The 18,261-nt window shown below is 45.6% G+C and overlaps 1 protein-coding gene across 1 annotated transcript in view; it reads right to left on the bottom strand.

Moving 5' to 3' along the window:
• The window catches only part of Myo16 (myosin XVI), a 363,210-nt gene that overhangs the window by 66,276 nt on the left and 278,673 nt on the right, over positions 1 to 18,261 (bottom strand). Inside the window, exons 28-30 of the mRNA XM_059244646.1 lie at positions 9,162 to 9,258; positions 3,747 to 3,975; positions 1,810 to 2,078 (exon numbers count right to left, since the gene is read on the bottom strand). Coding sequence (XP_059100629.1) covers positions 1,810 to 2,078; positions 3,747 to 3,975; positions 9,162 to 9,258 — 595 coding nt within the window. The remainder of the gene's footprint in view (positions 1 to 1,809; positions 2,079 to 3,746; positions 3,976 to 9,161; positions 9,259 to 18,261) is intronic.

The raw sequence follows: 18,261 nt of genomic DNA, 5'->3' as shown, positions 1-18,261 counted from the left end.
ATTTCGGGGTGTGTACATGTGATTAGCTTATTTGCAAGTACGGATGTAAGGACAATTGAAATTTACTTCTGTCAAGCATTTTCCTTTTTTAGTTTCTAAGTTTCTGCATAAAATAGTCACAAGTACTCAACAATGCCAATGGAACAAGGTCTGAGACAGCCCAGGTCACGGGGTGGAATGTTGGGGCCTTTTGGTATGTAACGAGAACTCAGAAGCCAGGCTGCATTTCCCGTCTCAGGAGCTCAGAGAAGTCATTCCTACCTGTGCTGTTCAGAAGTCATGTTCAACATGTCCTAAGCTCTGGTAGGAGAGAAACATTTCCACACACGAAATACTTCCCTTTGGGGTTTTTTTTTTGTGCAGGCACGTTGGTGGCGTTTAAGTCACTGTTCAGAGCAGCACTACCTGGCCCTATTATCTTCTGAAAATAAAACGTGGTCCAAGAGAATAAGAGGAAATTGAGAGACGATGAGGATTTGCTCAGGAGCCCCTGACTGCCAGGTCTACCTGGGTGGTTTTGCTTAGGCTCAGTGCTTCTTGTATGTTTATTAACTGTCTGTTTGTCCATCCCAGGGCATGGGTCCATTCTGCATTCATGCTTTCTATTTTCTTTTTCTTCACATATATGTGACTTCTGGCCCCTCAATGCCAAAACAGTGTCCTCCTAGTATCCTCATGAACTTGGGGACCTTGAATTGGGCTTCACAAGATGTTCGGAGGCCTGCGTAGGAAGCTGATAAAGCTTCTCCGATCTTCCAGCATTCACCCTAATACCTGGCTTCAGATTTGTTTTTATTAATAAGACTTTCTAACAATCTGTGCTACACCCAGCCCTCTTCCTCTTTCTCAAAGGCACTGAAGAATGTGACTTTGAAGGGATCTGGGAACTGCCACCGCTCTTGGTGCCTGTCAGGGCTCAGGAGCCTGGGTCTTCCTTTACATTGTGTTTGTTTGCTGTTTCTCTATTATTGGATCACTCAGCTCCGTGTCACATTCACATGCTAGGTTTCGGTGAGGTTTTCTCAGACATTTGCTCTAGAATCTTCTCCCACTGACCCAACACTACCACCAACTCTCTTTCTCTCCACAGCAACAGTTGGTGGCTAAAATCATCATGAGTTGATTTGCTTATTACCCCCCTTCCCCATGAGGCTTGCTCCGTTTCCATGAAGGGTACATGCACACGGGGGTGTGGTGGTCATGCACACTTATCTATAGTCTGTTAGATTTCTGAATGCCCTGTTGAGAAGCGCTTGCTTGGTTTTTCCAATTCTAGCACCGGCCATCAGCGAACACTTACATAGACCTCCGAGAGTTGACGTAACGTTTTTCTTGACCTCTAAAGCAGGACCCTTTGCCATCTAGTTTCAAAAGTTACAGGAACTGAACTTCGTGGCAGTCCCCCTCCGCAGCTACCATTTCACTCACCACATACAGAAGCGGGCTTAAATTTTAATTAGATCATGATCAGGAAAGCCTGGTGAAGAGATTTACCTTTTAATTAGTGAAAAATGATATGGAGTAGCAACCAACTTTTAGAACTGTTTCAGCTTTGAAGCTTCTAATTCAATGCAGAGGTGGGACCCTGAGTGAAGGAAATGACACATAAGAAGCTTTCCCCTAAGAGGCTTAAGGATTTGAATATTATTTATATTTAATGATTAAAAAGCTGCTGGCAAGCCAACAATTGGATTTATTTCTATTAAAAAATATATTAGGGCTGCGATGGTGCCATAGGCACTAACAGACCGGAACCCAGCACATCAGTGAGCCACGAGAACAGCACTCACTTAGCCCCCTTTGGCTAACCTTCACTGGCTGCATCCTTGGCCGCTGAAAGACAGGCGCTCACAGCCTCATAGGAGGCACTCAGTCGGGTGTTGGGGTCCCTCTTTGGCTTAGGAGGAGGCTGTTTCCGTGGTGACGGGAGGCCAGTGCTGTCATCCATGCTGAACACAGAGTGCAGAGATGGTGACCGGATGGATGGTCCAGCAAGAGCCTGGGCGAGGCTGTCCACTGCCATGGAGACTGGCACGGAATTGGAGTGGATGTGCCGGGGTCCTCCTTGGTCTTCAGCTCTTAAGGGAAAACAAAGCACAAACAGCCCCAGAGCACAGAGGCCCAGGTGTGTCATTCAGGTGACAGTGATGAGCCCCTCCCGGACCCAGAGTTGCTCAGCAGGGAACCTAACTAGCTGGCCTGGCTGGAAAATCCCCATGCAGCTCTAAGCAACCTGCTCACCCAAGGAGAGCTGCCCAGGCCGTCTGGCCCGGGATGGAGCACTGGGATGGCCATCATGGCCGCTTTTCAGTATTCTCCCAGCCATGCTCCAAGTGCTTAAAGGGCTTCATGTTTCCCATCAGCCATCCTCAGAATGAATTTTTCACAGTCTGATTCTTAAGCAAATCAAAAAGGCAGCATTTCAATCTGAATGTTAATTTGTGGGAAATCCATCTTAATAGAGAGTTAGTGTTGCAGCCAGTGCAGTGAGTTCATCACCAATTTCCCTTGGCAGGAAGATGAGTATGCTCCACACAGAACAGGGGAAATTCACAGTCTGGCATTCTCTCTCTCTCTCTCTCTCTCTCCATCTAATCATACCAGCAATTACTAATTATGTACGGAATTATTATTCTTCCTGAGATTCTGCACAGTCACCTGGTGCCAAGCGAACTGCTGGTATCAACAAATAAGAGACAAATGTTTCTTTACTTAATTTTATATCAGGCGAATAAAACACATAATCAAATTGAGAAATTGGAGTGACGGGTTAGTTCCAGCAGGGAAAATAAATATGATTTGGGAAGTCACTGAAAATCAGTAGTTGTCTGGCTTAAATTTTTTTTTCCCCCGCCTTCACATGTGAGGGTAATCATGTGAGATGCTGGTGAGTTCATTTCCCTGGACTTTCTTCCTACTTATTTCATAATTATATCTTTGTGTGTCAGAGCACCAAGAGGGCTGGAACCCACCAGCATGCGAGCTGGCTGCCCATGTAGAAAATGAAGTCACTGAGGATGAGAGGAGGGCCACTTGGTGAATAATTTGTTTCCCCTGTAATGTTTAATTACAGTTTTCTGTACAAAAGACATTTTTTCCAGTATGTAATCACTAAAATATTAGAAGCTAATTAGCAAAGACACATAGCCATTTTTGTTTTAATAACAACAACAACAACAACAACAAAATCACTTGACAGTGATGACCAGGGAGAGTCATTTTCAGAGAGAAATGAGGGGTTCCTGAAGTGGTTAGGAAAAATTGACAGCTCGACTCCCTGGTCACGAATGCTTGTATAGGAGCCTGGTTCTTGCCCTCCCGGTGTGCGCCTCATATACAGGTGTTTCAATTTATCCACCACTTTTATGTCTTCAAAGTGGTGTCTGAATTCTTTGGACAAATTTCTAGAAATTTCTACTAGCCAGCCTCATATGCCTTGCACCTGCATAAGCATGTTAAAAACTCTTGCTAGCTGGTTTTGCTACCTTGGATCTTAGAGTGAGGCTTTAAGCAACGTCAATGTGGCTGACGAAGCAGCGTTATTTTATAGGACTGAACTGACACATGGAGATCATGGTTCCTAAAGGGACTGCCCAAGAAAAGCAGCCCTGAGATTGCTGGGGTGTCTCGACAGACACAGCGTGTAAGCCTGTTCCCCAGCTGTTCTGTTCAGTTGAGCTTTGTGTCGAGGGCCCTGGCTCCCAGGACCTGTCTCAAAGGTAATTAAGGTTACAGACAGCTCTTACCTCTTTGTTCCTTCCTCTAGCTTGCTCCTGTGGTAGGAAGCATGGACCTCCTTCCGGAGCCTGTCATGTTCCCTGGCAATGTCGGAAGCATTCTGAATGACCAGGGCATCGTAGGTTTTCAGTGCCATGTCCTCTGTGCTCTGTAAGAAGCTCTTGATGGACGTGACTTCCTGCTGCTTGACGTTCATTCTCTGAAGTAAGTGTTGGCGTGCCAGGAACCCTCTTATCACTTCATAAAAGAACACAACCCTTGGTCAGAGGGCATATCTGAAGCAAGAAACCCAATCTCTCTCCCTCTCCCTCTCCCTCTCCCTCTCCCTTTCCCTCTTCCTCTCTCCCCCTCCCCTCCTCTCCCCTCCCCCTCCCCTTCCCCCCCCACTGCAACCAGAAACTAACACATTTAATTCAGAATAAGAATTTGCTAGAACACCCCAATTTCAAATATGGGAGTGTTCTGTTTCAACGTGAAATGTCCCCCATAGTCTCACATGTTCGAATACATGGTCCCCAGCTGGTGGTGTTATTGGGAAGGGCGAGGAACCTTCAGGAGGCTCATCATTGCTGGAGGAAGTGCATTACCGCAGATAAGCAGGAAGGCTGTGTAGCCCAGCCCCACTTCCTGTTCACTCTCCGCCTCCTGGGCATGGCTACAATGTGATCACCCAGCCTCCTGGGCATGGCTACAATGTGATCACCCAGCCTCCTGGGCATGGCCGCAATGAGATCACCCAGCCTCCTGTCTTATCACTAAGGTTCCTTACTAAGATAGGTTGCATTTCTGTGGAACTGTGAGCCCAAATAAAATGTTCAGTTACTTTTGTTGGGGGTATTTTATAACAGCAAAGAGGACATAACTAAGATGGCACGATGGGCATCCCTTTCTCTACATGAGGTTTCTCCTGAAAAATTGGCAGGAGCCACCTCCACCCTCTTGTTTTCTTTTTGTAACACAAGCTGACATCGATGGCCGGGATCGAGTCAATGAGAAAGGCCTCAGGTGTGGCTTCCCCTGGACCATTTTGGAATGCACTGATAGTCTTTCAAGATTGCTGGTCATTCAAGAACCACTCAAGGCTCCCTGGGTTAGTTTGTAAAATGCTTGTTCATAATACTCCTAGGATTTTGATGTAATTCCTAGAGACAGACATGCCTTGAGAGTTAGAGAGACTTTACAGATACAACAGAAAATGTACCCTTCCTGCTTCTCAGGATTGCAGGTCTAGAAATATGTGTAAAATCTGGGGGATAATTAACTTAAAATTCAGTGAAACTAATAATTGATCAGCAGGGATTTTGTTGAAGAGAATAAAAAAGTCAGAAGGCAGGATCTAAAGACACTTGGCCATCTCAGAGTTAGTGCCATTTAATGCGGAAACAATGTAACACATGGAGATATGTGTGTTCGTCACAATGATAATGGGATTCTTCTCATTTCCAGTAAACACAAGCAAGGAATGGCAGCGCATGGGCTCAAATCCCTCTGTGCTTGGGAGGCAGCTCCATCCCCCAAGCCTGCAGTCCTCTAGATGTGATTTGTGGCCCTCCAGGGGGGACGGATCAGCAATAGGGGAAGTCACATGGAAGGATATTGCAATCAATAGATGAAAGAACTTGCTAACAATTAACGTGGGGTGGAAATGGAGCAGGCTGCCTTCTGAGAAAGGGAACTGGCCTTCATCCCTGAGGTGGGCAAGGCGGGTGTGAGGGCTGTCCCTGAGATGCTTGGGACCAGCATCGACTGCGGACTTCTGACTTTAGCTTGTCAGCCTCTGAGATGCCATCCCCCCAGGCTTCAAATGCCTCAGATTAGAGAACACTGTGGATTAAAAAGACAGGCAATGTTGGAGGGAAATCACTGTGTGAGACTCCCCCATGCCTGGAAGGCAACACACATGTGGGCTGTCTAAGAGATGCTGTAACGTTAGACCCAGCCTTCTCTACTTAGGGCTTCAAAGAAAGAAAGAAAGAAAGAAAAAAAGATGCAAGGAGCTCCAGCATCCTCAAGTCTTTCTCCCTTTAAATCCAGATGACAATGCTAAATGGAAAGTTACTTTAGAATACAACTGCATCAAGTTCCCTACAAGACGGCCATGCTGACTAATCTATGAACAACAAAATTCTAACAGTAAAAGGCAAGTCATATTTCCAGGAACATAACATGCAGAACAAGATACAGAAGCACTGGACATGTGATGGATGCACCGAAGGGGACTGGAGACCTGTGTAGGCTGCCCACCAGCTCTTTTCTTCTTGCACTGGACAAAAACAGTCACTGCCCTCAGAAGGCAGAGGTGGAAAACAAGCCAGAGGCTGAAGCTATTGCAAGCAGAGGCAGGCTAAGGCGGAGAGCAAACGCCAGACTTCCCAGGATGCCCCTCCGCTCACTCAGAGTCCGCTGTCCCATGGGCAGATGGCCCCATCTACTCACTCTCTCCTACTGGCCAGCCTTCCAGAATTCTTTTACAAAGTCATATGGGTTGCAGAAAACTCCCATTCTCCACAAAAGGACACAACAAAACAAGCCTGCTGGAAATGGGCAGCAAGATTTATTTGCCCACAGTTTTAAAGCCCACCTCTGCCACTGGGACACTGGCTGCTTCGTTTCGTTTGTGTTTAAATTTTACTTTTCTCCAGATTTAAATGTAAAATGCTCTTTTCTTCAAGTATTTACTAACAATAACAAAAACATGAAATAAAAAATGAAAATGTCTCCAGCTTACATAAATTTTGAGTGAATTTAATATCAATTCTAAGAGATGAAAAAATAAAAACCGGTAACTAATGCTCACTTTCAAAAGCCTGTAGTTTCTAAAGTGCCTTTTTTTTGGTGTCCATTATTTCATTTATTCAAAATGAAATTATAGTTTTTCTCTTAATGCTATTTCAAGGCTTCTCTCCATTGTCATCTTCAGAAAGTTCCCATCCCCCTCAGGTTGGGTACAGTAGCAACTGAGTTTGTGAGGTTAACTGGAAGAGAAATTTCAAGTGGGCGTCGTGCGGAAGAGGGGCATGGATTCCTCTAATTATATTTAAGGACACTTCCCAGGAGCACCGGGTGCCATGCTCTGTTCACACATAGCATTGTGTTAAATGGGGCTCTTCCTGACCCAGATTCAGCTGTGGCTGAGAGCCAAGTTTGGATTCAGTCAGTGTGGGGTGGTGCTGAGGCTGCATTTCCAACCAGCCTCCAGGTGAGGCTGGGGTGCAGGTGCCACCTGGAGTGGGGCAGGGGAAGGTTCCAAGTCGTCCCAGCCAGTATCTCCCCTGCATGGATGCAGGACGGAGTCCCAGGGGCCCATTTGTCATAGTCAGAGAGAAGGGGGATCAGAGCCACGAGCTGGGGACTGCTGCCTCCTCAGCCGAGGCTGTTACTGCCCCAGGCTGGACAAAGCACCAACAGGAGACTAGCCGAGAGCTTGCTGCGTGTCTGCTGAAACTGGGGGAACACAGCAGGCTGCAGGGTCCCAAAGCCGCAGCTGCGACCAATGCGACATGCCACACCTATGGAGGTATCTGCCGGTCTCTTTCTCCAGGGCAGGGTAGTTTTCAAAGAAGAGCTGTCTGCTGAGAGAAGGTGACCAGGGTCTGTGAGTCAGTGACAAGGGGCTGGCCACAGGACTGCTGCCCGTGAGTGCAGGGACTCAGAGTGACGCTTCTGGAGTGCAAAGAGCACTTTGACTCTGTCCCACCCAGGGGACCAGCGCAGGGTCACAATACACCTACTGCAGTCCTTGCCGCCACCTTCCCCCAATACCGTCCTCCTCCTCTTGCTTTTCCCTTCCCTGTTCCTTCCTTCCTCTTTCTCTTCCTCCTCCTCCTCCTCCTCCTCCTCCTCCTCCCCCCTCCTCTTGACTTTGCATAACCCAGAGGCACCTGAGAGACAGAGACCAGGACCATACTGTCCCTCTCCTGGGCTGTTCTGTTAGGAGTAGACCTGAAGTGCCCAAAAGGGATGCTTGGACTTGATGCTCTGGTTTGGAACAAGGCTCTGAACTTGGGCCAAAACTTAACCTGAGTGTGTTCAATTCTGCACATGGTAGGATGTTTATCATCAGAAACTGAGGGGACCCAGCGGAGATTTCCCACAAGGCCACAGCCAAACAAGACCCACACTGGAAATAGAGAACAAGATGGAGGGGAGCTCATACCATTTTTTCCTAGCATGCTTCCCATTTGAAAAAATTTCAAACACACACCAGACCTGTTCTCTGTCACACTGAAATGTGGTCTATGGATTAATTTCTTCTTGTTGTACTCTTCTACAATGAAGAAACAACCCATAAAAAAACTGTTTAAAGGGGCTGAAAAGTAGCTCAGTGGATGAAGTGGTGACTGGAAAAGCATGCAGACCTGAGTTTAGACACCAGACCTTCATGTGGAAAAGCTGGTTTTTCTATGACCCAGTACTGGAGGTTAGAGGTCTGGGGGCCAGAGTACACGGGTGGATCCTGGGGGCTCCTGGTCAGCCACCTTAGCTAATCAGATGAGTCCCAGGTTTAGTGAGAGACCCTGTCTCAAAAACTAAGGGGGAAAGCATTGACCTCTGACCTCCATGCCTGCACAAGAGATATCACACACACACACACACACACACACACACACACACACGCACGCACGCACGCACGCACGCACGTGCACATGTGTGGGCCAGCCCGAATGCATCCCTAGCCCCCATTTTTTTAATGTACTGGTTATATCCATTTTATGTGAGGAATGGCTGTTTTGTAAAAATGCACATTTTTAGTAGTCATTTAGATTTGGATAGAAAACAAATTCAAAGTGAAATCTATCCCAAAATTATAATGAAATCGATGCCAACAGCCATAAAAGAAATCACACCAAATATTATCATCACTCCCTGAAGGAAAATAGAGTCAAGGGCTTTCTAAATCCTAAGGAGAGTTACAGGACATGCTGGTTGGGCAATTAACTGGTTCCAGCTCTCGGAACCCAGCACAGCTGAGACCTGCACTGGATGCCACAGAGACCTGCATCACAGCTGCCACCAGGGGCCGTGGGTGGGGGGTCCCACTGCACATTTCCAGGCACAACCTCACAGTGTCCTGTGCTTCCCCAAGAGACCGAAATAGCTGGCAATCTGCAAGGTGCAGAAATGGTAAGATATGTTTATTCCCTCCCCCAAATGGGGACTAAGTTGAAGACTTACACAGTTTCATATAGAATGTAACTAATGAAACAGGAAAGGTCTACAAACACTGATGCGGGAACTGGGATAGAGGAAACTAAGAAATAAAGCTTCATCAGTATCCCATGAGTCGGCTCTCTCAATGGAGCTTCCTCAGGGGGGTTGGGAGGCCCACTGTGATGCTGACCATGTTGACACGTAAACTCAGAGGTGCACTGTGTGGTTGGGAAACTCACATCATAGAGGTCTGAGGGCCTGGGAGTGCTCACCTTTCTGGCAAGTTACAATTTTCCTCTGCATCTGGAGCCACAGGTCGCTGAGCTGGTCCACATGCCAGTACTTCAGGAATACTTTGTGGACTCCCATCTACGACATGAACAGAACCGTAAGGTCACATTTCACAGTGAGAAGATGTCAGAGGGATGGTAGGAAAATGGTGAGGCAGGAGATTTTTAGGGCAGAGGACTGAAAACTACAAAGAACAAAATTAGCCAAGGTATTCATTTCTTAATTTGTTTCATTAAAATTTAAAGCCATTTGTTCTAGAACACGCATGGTGTGTATCCTCAACGGTCAGTGTGTGAGAGCAGCTCTAGGCTGACCCGGTAGCGGCACAATGGAGTTGGTCTCAACGCTGTGTAAAGAGAGCACTGCCCTCCAGGAACCCTCCCATGCCAGGACCCCTCACCTCTCAAGGTTGGCTTTCATCTCATACTCTTCCTCCTCTCAGCTGGAAGAAGAACTTGATACAGCACAAAAGAACCCAACCCCACAAAGAGGCCAAGACCAAACAAACATGGTGTCTCTGTTGCCTCACCTCGGCACTGTGGATTACTATGCAGGAAGTATTTATGTTTCTCTAGTTACTGTGGTAGTCTGAATGTAATTGGCCCCCATAATCTCATAGAGAATGGCACTATTGGGAGATGTGGCTTTGTTGGAAGGGGTATGGCCTTTTTGGAGTGTGTCACTCTGGAGACAGGCTTTGGGGTCTCATATATGCTCAAGCCACACCTAGTGACTCAGACCACTTTCTGTTGCCTTTGGATCAAGATGTAGAATTCTTAGCACCTTCTCCAGCATCATGTCTGCCTGGGTGCTGCCATAATCTCAGGCGCTGTGCTCTCTGCCATGATGATAATGGACTAACCCTCTGCAACTGTAAGCCACCACTTCCATTCAACGTTTTCTTTTGTAAGAGTTGCTGTAGTCACGGTGTCTCTTCACAGTGATAGAAACCCTAACTAAGACAGCTATTGAAGTTCAGCATGATAGAAAAACTCCACCAAGTAATTTCTGAGCACCTGTTTTACAGATGTTTCCACAAACAGTAGCTGTGCCATGGATATGACTCTTCACAATTTTGTTGTATAAAGAATTCCAGCATGCCGTCAAATCAACTTCTATGGAGAGAACTTGAGGCATCTATCTAAACTTATCTAACAGTGCCACTAGCAAAGACAGTTGCATGGACTACCATTGATAAAAACAGCATTCTGAGAACGTCTTAAAGCCAGAATGGCAAGCTACAGCCATTTAAAAGCTACGGAGATTTTAAAATGTTCTTTATTGTGGGTTATACTTCTTGTCTAAGAAGCTACAGAGTGGAAGAATGTGTGCGGGTGGCCGCTCACAAAGCCACTGTTCAGAGGCGCAGATCCTAGATGATCCTGCTGTGTCCCAGCAGGAAGTGTAGAGGAAGCCTGGAGTACCGTTCTGCTAGGTAGAGATCAAATACTGCTCCAACAATTTTCACAATCATGAGCTGGGCACTTGAGACAACCATCATTAACATAAGAAGACTGACATGTGTGCTCCCAAGCATGGGTAGGGGACAGAAAAATGACAGCAGCCCTCAATCTATACCATACATCACAGCCACACTAGAGGCTGGCACGCGTGTCCACACCTTAGGTATTGGAAGGGTTTATAGGTCACACCTGTCTTCAGAATGCTTGGCCAGAGGAGTTTATGTGTCCCTTCCCTGAGTAACACTAAACACACCGGTAGATTCCAGCTTCCCGTTGAAGTCTTCCCTAACTGTGGCCCATTGTCTGACTGGATGACAGTTCATACAGAGTGTGACCCTGAACTTGTATCCTGCCAGCTTGGGTGATCATGCAGGTCAGTGGAGAGAGCTCTCTGTTCCCTTCCCAACAGTTCTTGATTAAGCAGTCATGCATCTTATCTGGTTTTCTCTAAGTTGTTTGGAATCTGAGACAGTCACACAGGAAGGCTGCTTCTCTGCAGTGTCCATTTTTCCCCTTATTATACTGCAATTCTTTTTCCCTCACCATGCTCCATAATTCATGGTCTTTTTAGTCTTCTGCTGACTTATTTGGTAGTGGGTAGGAAGAACAGTTGGCCCAGTCTCTGAGCACTGCAGAACAAATCTGTGAGATGGACATGTTGAAGGAGGAAGCCTCTTTGCTTGCATCCTAGTCTGTGGGACTCAACTCATGGTGAGAAACTGAACCCTGAGCAAGACAGGAACCCTCCAAACAATACACAATGTAAGGAGCTTAAAATCACAGAGAGCCCTGGTGTAGGGAAGCAGAGCACATGGAGAAGATCAGGGAAAGAAAGAGCAGGGGATAGACAATTCTAGCTCCACAGCCTTGCTGTGACAGGATCTTGGGCAGGAGGCAGCTAGAGATGAAGCGGCTTCTTAAAGTGACATTTCCAGAAGCCATTCAAAACTCTGTAGTCGGTTTATCTGGAGCATTATGCTGGGCTGTGGGAAAATAAGGATGGTGAACCTTGCTTGTCCTTGGGGAGCTGACTGTTTACTCGGGGATGTTAGTGGTGAGAAAACTGTGGTAACATGTTCTATCCAATGACTGTATTATACACAAGGAACACAAGGATCCAGAGGTGTGATATGCCAGGGAGGATTCCCGGTTTCTTTTCCTAGGACATCTTAAAGGGTCGGGGAAGATGACCTGAAAGGCCCTTGGATGTATAGCTGTGTGACAGAGAGGAGGAGGAGTGCCTTCATGGAGCTGGTACTACACCACAAAGGGCATATCAGCAAAAACCTCCGTGTGTGTGTGTGTGTGTGTGTGTGTGTGTGTGTGTGTGTGTGTGTACAAGTGTACAGTCTGGCTATGCTGCAAGGTTAGAGACTCAAGTCTAAATTTCACAAAGTAATTTTGGAACTTTGGATTGAATTTTATGAAGTTCATTTAAAAACGTTTAGACAGTGGATTGTCCTGATGAGTTTTGGGAGTATGTAGGTGAGTGAGCAATGTGGATCCATGGACCATTTGGGCTTGGAAAGATTCTGCATTTGCTGCTGGTCTGTTGGCCAACTTTCAATCACCCTTCATGACTGACATCAGTGCTCATCTCCACAGTCAGATTAAAAATTGGCCTCTTCACTTTCAGTGGGGCTTTTGTGCCCTTCACTTCAGTCCTCAGGGACCCAATGACCAATTCTTCATTCTTTTATTAAGGGACACCACAGCTACATCTCTTGAAGAACAGGGATTCACATTCTTGAAGTATGAAGCATTAGAGATGTGAATAAGGACCAACTCAGATTAGAAAGAAAAGAAAACAGAGGAAGAATTGTAAAGTTTTTGTATAAGGTGGTTTACAAAGGCAAGAGAGGATATGCTCTGGGCTGTAAACAAGTCCTAAGAGACACCGAGAACTTAAATCAGGCCCTGATGTCTTTCAGCAAGCCAGCTTAAAGGATGGAGTTCAGTAGTTGATAGAATGAATAACAGAGGGAGCAGAGTGAGAAAGACAAGCAGACTGAAGATGGTCCACAGTGGAGCAGCCCTGGGATGGGGAAAGACTGAAGATGGTCCACAGTGGAGCAGCCATGGGATGGGAAAAGACTGAAGATGGTCCACAGTAGAGCAGCCCTGGGATGGGAAAAGAGACTGAAGATGGTCCACAGTAGAGCAGCCCTGGGATGGGGAAAGACTGAAGATGGTCCACAGTGGAGCAGCCCTGGGATGGGGAAAGAGACTGACGATGGTCCACAGTGGTATAGTCAAGTACTCACCTGACCTGCTTTTGTCAGAAAAAGGTAGTAAGACCTCACACCAGGGGATTTCCAAGGAACAGCTTTGAGATCACATAAAAATGCTAGAAGAATACAGAAGCACAGAACCACAGAAGTGGGTTTTCCTCACACTACTCTAGAGATGTAGTGATACTGAAGATGGGTAGTGGAGATGAGGACTGCAGGGTCCAGGGAGGATCTGCATGTCCAGTTAGAGTGGATGTAGGAAAATAGAGTTCTTGCTGGAGCCTTGGGCTGGGATGATAACAAGGAGGAAGTAGCAGGGACCCTGATGCTCGGCTGTGAGGAGGGAAGGAAGAATGCTGGGTAGGCAGACACTTGCAGGGATAGGATTAGAACTGTGGCCATGCTTCCAGAGTTCTTGATCAGTGTTTGGTAGAGCTTTGCCTCTATGAACCTGTATTGATAGGGTGGGACCAGGGCCTCTGAATGTGAAAGGGCCCCCAGGCTTCTGAGTCACAGGAAAGAGGATGGAAGTCTGAACTCACATATAAATTGCCTGTAAAGATGAGGATCAGATCTCTGTGAAATGGCCGAGTTCTTACTTTCGTTGTGTTAGACAGTTTTGAAAAATCCCTCATTCAAATACTGGGACATAGTCTACAGATTTCCAGCAAACAGAGGCCTTTGCAATATATCCTGTTAAGTATAAGGCATAGTCTACAGATACCCAAAGATGGTGGACCTGACATTATTTTGTGCTATATAATTCGTTTGTGAATTAGGACTATTTGGAGATGTTCTTCGGAAGCTGCAGTATTTGTATGATTTCGATGGCCTCTTTGAGTTTTCATTTGAAAAAAAAAAAAAAACAACAATGTATAAAATTGTCTATCCACAAGGGACACCATACAACACTATTGGCACCACAGGATGTTTTGGCATGTAATATTTAAACCAGGAAGAACATTCTTGTTTTCCCAAATGTTTATCATTTCTGTGTAGTATGGACTCTCAACCCCTTTTTTTCTAATCTAACACAGTTACTGTGTACAGTCACTCTACTGTGTAATGGAATACTCGTTCTCATTTCTCCTACTTATTTTGGTCTGTCTTCAAAAGATGCTACATTTGCACCAAGTGCTTCTTCTCTAGCAAAGGAATAGAATTAGCAGGTTTGTTGGCATTTTAGAGTTCTTCCTGATTTAGTCTCTTGCATTCCATGATGTCTGGGATTAACAAGGACAGAAGCCTAAGAACCCTCAGGAGGGAAACTTAGATACATTGAATCTGAAAAGCCAGGTATGTACATGGCCAGTACCAGCTAATGCCACTGACTGGGGAAACGCTTCTGGTCCAGACTGCCATTGCTGTCCTAGCAAATGGCTGCAGAGGTGTGTGGTACTGAATCTCAAGTCAAGACTCAACAGATGTCAGTCCAGGGACTCAGCTCACTACTGTGAGTGGTCTGGTCACATTCTCTCCTGCAAGGCTGTTTCTCACTAACTAGACACAATGAGAGCTCAGAGGCCCATTTGTGCACTCTAGAGGCACAGTGCTCTAATTGGGGACTAAAATTCTTGTGTCACTCTGACCCATGTAAGAGCAAGCCATCTGTGGATCATACCAGCAGGATGCTCCTCAAGAAAACATTAGGATATTTTTGCTTTGAAGTGCCAGATTTTAAAGAATTAAACAAGATTGTCATTGATGACTTCCAAAGCTCCAATTATTGTTCCAGTTCTTGGGGTACTTTTTCAGAAATGTGGGCTGCGGAGGCAGACAAACACAGGAACAGCGGTTGGTAGGGTGTAGGTGGCATGGGGGCTGGATTAATACGGAGGTAACAAGGAATCCTGTGAAACTCTCCCTGTTCCTTGAGGGAAATTTTTAGAAGTACTGTGTGTTTCTGGCAGTACCTTTGAAATGGATCTTACAACAGAAAAATATGTAACTATTATCCCTGGATAATTCACATGAGCCACACTTTCCCCTGCCTTATAGAAATGAGGGAAGATGCACATGGAGCCGACCTTACATATAGGAAGCTGTATCACTCCCTGTGTGTCCACGAATCCCCATGAACATGAACGAGACAAATCCATTGTCTGAATCCCAAGCGTGGGCTCATTTAATCCATTCACATCTTACATCCAATAACACAGTGAGTAACTGCCCCTCCTGTGGGTAAGCTAAAGAAGGATGCTAGGGTCCCGTGTCTCTACTTGAGCATGAAAAAAGACTGTACCCATTAAAGGATGTATGAAGGGTTCTGGTGATACATAGGCAATATGGAAAAATGGTTTAGAAATGACGCTATGGAGGAAACGTGCCTCCAGAGGAGATGAATAGAGCCACTGTACATATAGCAAAAGAGGGGTCACCTGTGAAGCACACAGGTCCAGCCTGTAGGGCTTGTCTAGCTGAATGTGAGATGGAGAGATAGATGATGGGCAGAGCGGGTGGCTTTCTGGGCTCCAGAAGGATCTGGAGGTTTACATTACATTAAAGACTGTCTGAAGTTGCAGTACGCTTATTCATCCCTCGGGCAGCTTGAAATGTGGGTTCTAGTTCAACAGGTTGGGACAGGGCCATCAGCTAGAGGCTACCATGATGTCTGTCGGCCTGCTGCCTGCATGCTGCGTAGTCAGATTCTAGTCACTCTGGACGCTTTCCTTCCGCCACAAGCTCCGGGGCCACATCTTCTGCCTGCCACCTCCATTTCAGTGTTGACCACAGGTTCCACCTGACATTCTGCACCCCCAGAGTTCTCTAGTCCAGTCCCCACATGTCTACATTCTTCGATGAGTTCTTTACCCTGAAGTTTCCATCACGGATGACTCACACATCTACAGGTTGGAGTGACTGAATCAGGCCGAGGGGACCTGTTGCCCAATACACTGAATTCCACGTTTCTAGACAGGACTCTCCTACACTTTGCTCTTCTGCCAATGAGTTCCTCTCCTATATTCACACCTCAGTGAGTGTGAGGGCCTTGTTACTGGATGTCCTGAAGTGTCTCAATCCCAAGATATGTACAAATGTCATTTCTCCCACACAGTTTCCATCTATCCACGCACACTGTTTCTTTTCTGGGATGGCAGACATCATCAACAACTTATCTCTGAAGACAGAAGCACAGGTGTATCTAAGTTTGTTTACAGCTTTCCTTTAGGAAATTGATAATAGTCAAAAACCTCAATTATTTAAAAAGAAACAGTTCATAAAAATAAATCTTAACTATTTAAAATATGCTTAAACTGTGTATTTTGTTTTATAAAATGTATGTAACATGGTTCAAAAACAAAGACAACATATCTCACACTCCCAGGGCCACCTTTTCTGAGACCAGTCCTCCACCTGACTCAGTCTCCATTCTCTGCCTGCTCTTGGAGTCATCTTGAATATTGCCTTTGATATATTATCTTGCTAAAACCTTGGTTGTTCCACGTAGGCTGCAAGCCAGCATGCAAACTCTTGGATTTTGCCTTCAGAGCCCTCTGTAGCATGAATATTTGTCTCTGAGAGTGAGCCCCTTTCCCTCCTGTGGAAGAAAGGCTATATACTGTCATGTCAGCTTCCTACTCACTCTTCTGAAGCAGAAAACTGATGTGAGGAATCTTTATATACCAGCAGGGGCGGATGCTTAGACACACAGCCCTTACTGAATGATTCACTGTTCGTGTTAGTGTTGTGTTCAGTAATGTCTCTTTATTTCTATGTCTATAATTATTGGACTATGCTATTTGTATGTGTTGTATTTTAATGAGAAATATCTTATTGGAGATGAGTTTCTATGCTTCAAACAAAACGCTTGATTTTCATTATTACTGATCAGAATCAACCTTTAAAATTTCTAATTTTCCTTGATCTAAACCCATATACTATTTTAGTAACTATACCATGTTTCATGACATTATAAAAATACAGTTGCACTAAAAATAGCTGTCTTCTTTCACTGGGATGTTAAGATTCCAGAAAGTATCCTGGTATCTTCTGAAGTCCACTCACAGTGTCAGTTTGCTCCTGGCTTTAACACATCGCTCCTCTGTGCTGATGCAAACAAGATGATCTCTCTTCCCCATGTTCCCACGTTCCCACGTCTGCAGAGGCCCCCACTGGGCTTGTTTGTCTCCCTGCGGATCTGAGAATGTCACTGTGCTCCTGTAAAATGCTGTGCTATTTTTACTATGCAAAGCAACTTCTGTGCCTACCAGGTCAGCTCCTCCCAGCAGGAGTACCCTCCAAAGTCTGTCACCATCACCTTCACCGTGTGCCGGCCCTCCTGGCTCTCTCCAGACCCTACAACGTCCTGGTACTGTGAACAGTCCATTGCCCCCATGGCAGCTCTTTTGGTTCTTTTTTCCTCACAGCACAAAGGTACTTTGCTCGTACATTTCCCCCAACTGTCCTACACAGACTCTTCCACCATTCTCCACCTGTGTACCCTACACACACATGCAGGCATGTATTTCTCACGACCACTCTCCACCTGTATACCCTACATGCACACACAGGTACGCACTTCTCATGACCGCTTCTGAAACCACTCAGCAAGTAGAACGTGGTCCATAATTTCCAGATGCTCAGACAAGTGACTACCGTTCTCAATTCCTTCTCTCCAGGCTGAATACACACATTTTTCTGCCTTGATGCCTTGCTTGGCTCCTTGGAAGGACAGCCATTATTTTCATAATTTACATAAACATAAATATATATTAATTATACTATGAAAAGCTCAACATGTTACATTTTCATGGTAGCTTTGAAAAATCTACTAAACAGAAATGTTTTTATGTGCAGTCTGGTTCTGACTGTCTGAATGTACTTTTAAACATGCTCAAGGATAAATTTATACAAAATGCAAGTGCTCTTTGTTATAAATAGACTGCTTTTGAAGTTTCACTCCAACACAGAAAAGATAATCACAAATACACACATCTGATGGAGTACTGAATAGTGTGGTCTCTGAAGAAGATAGTTTGGCTTGAATTTCATGTAACTGTATGTTAGAAAAATTAATTACTCTCACCTACAATAGAAGGGTCTACAGAGCAGGGAGTGATAAATTGAAGAACTATTTTTAACCCACTAGTGGATGAGTCACTGTGTGATTCTATATATTATTTCATTATAGAAATCATATCAATATGGCCAAAAGTGCTCATAAAGATATCCCATTCCCGAGACATACATTGCCGAGAGCCAGGCAAGACCGTGCCTCCAAAACGGCAGAAGCCGATGTACCAGGTCCAATGTTCATTTAGGGGCCACATTTAACCTTCTAAGCAAAGGCCTATATGACGTGGATAATGGCTATCTCCCTTGAGGAAGGTGTGAGTCATGCTCAAATGTAGCCATGATGGCCCCACAGTGGGACACCACTGCAGCCA

This window comes from Peromyscus eremicus, chromosome 17 (genome assembly GCF_949786415.1).
Source record: "Peromyscus eremicus chromosome 17, PerEre_H2_v1, whole genome shotgun sequence".
NCBI lineage: Eukaryota > Metazoa > Chordata > Mammalia > Rodentia > Cricetidae > Peromyscus > Peromyscus eremicus.
Note: the sequence above shows the minus strand (reverse complement) of the source record. Positions and strands in the feature narration are given on the sequence as shown.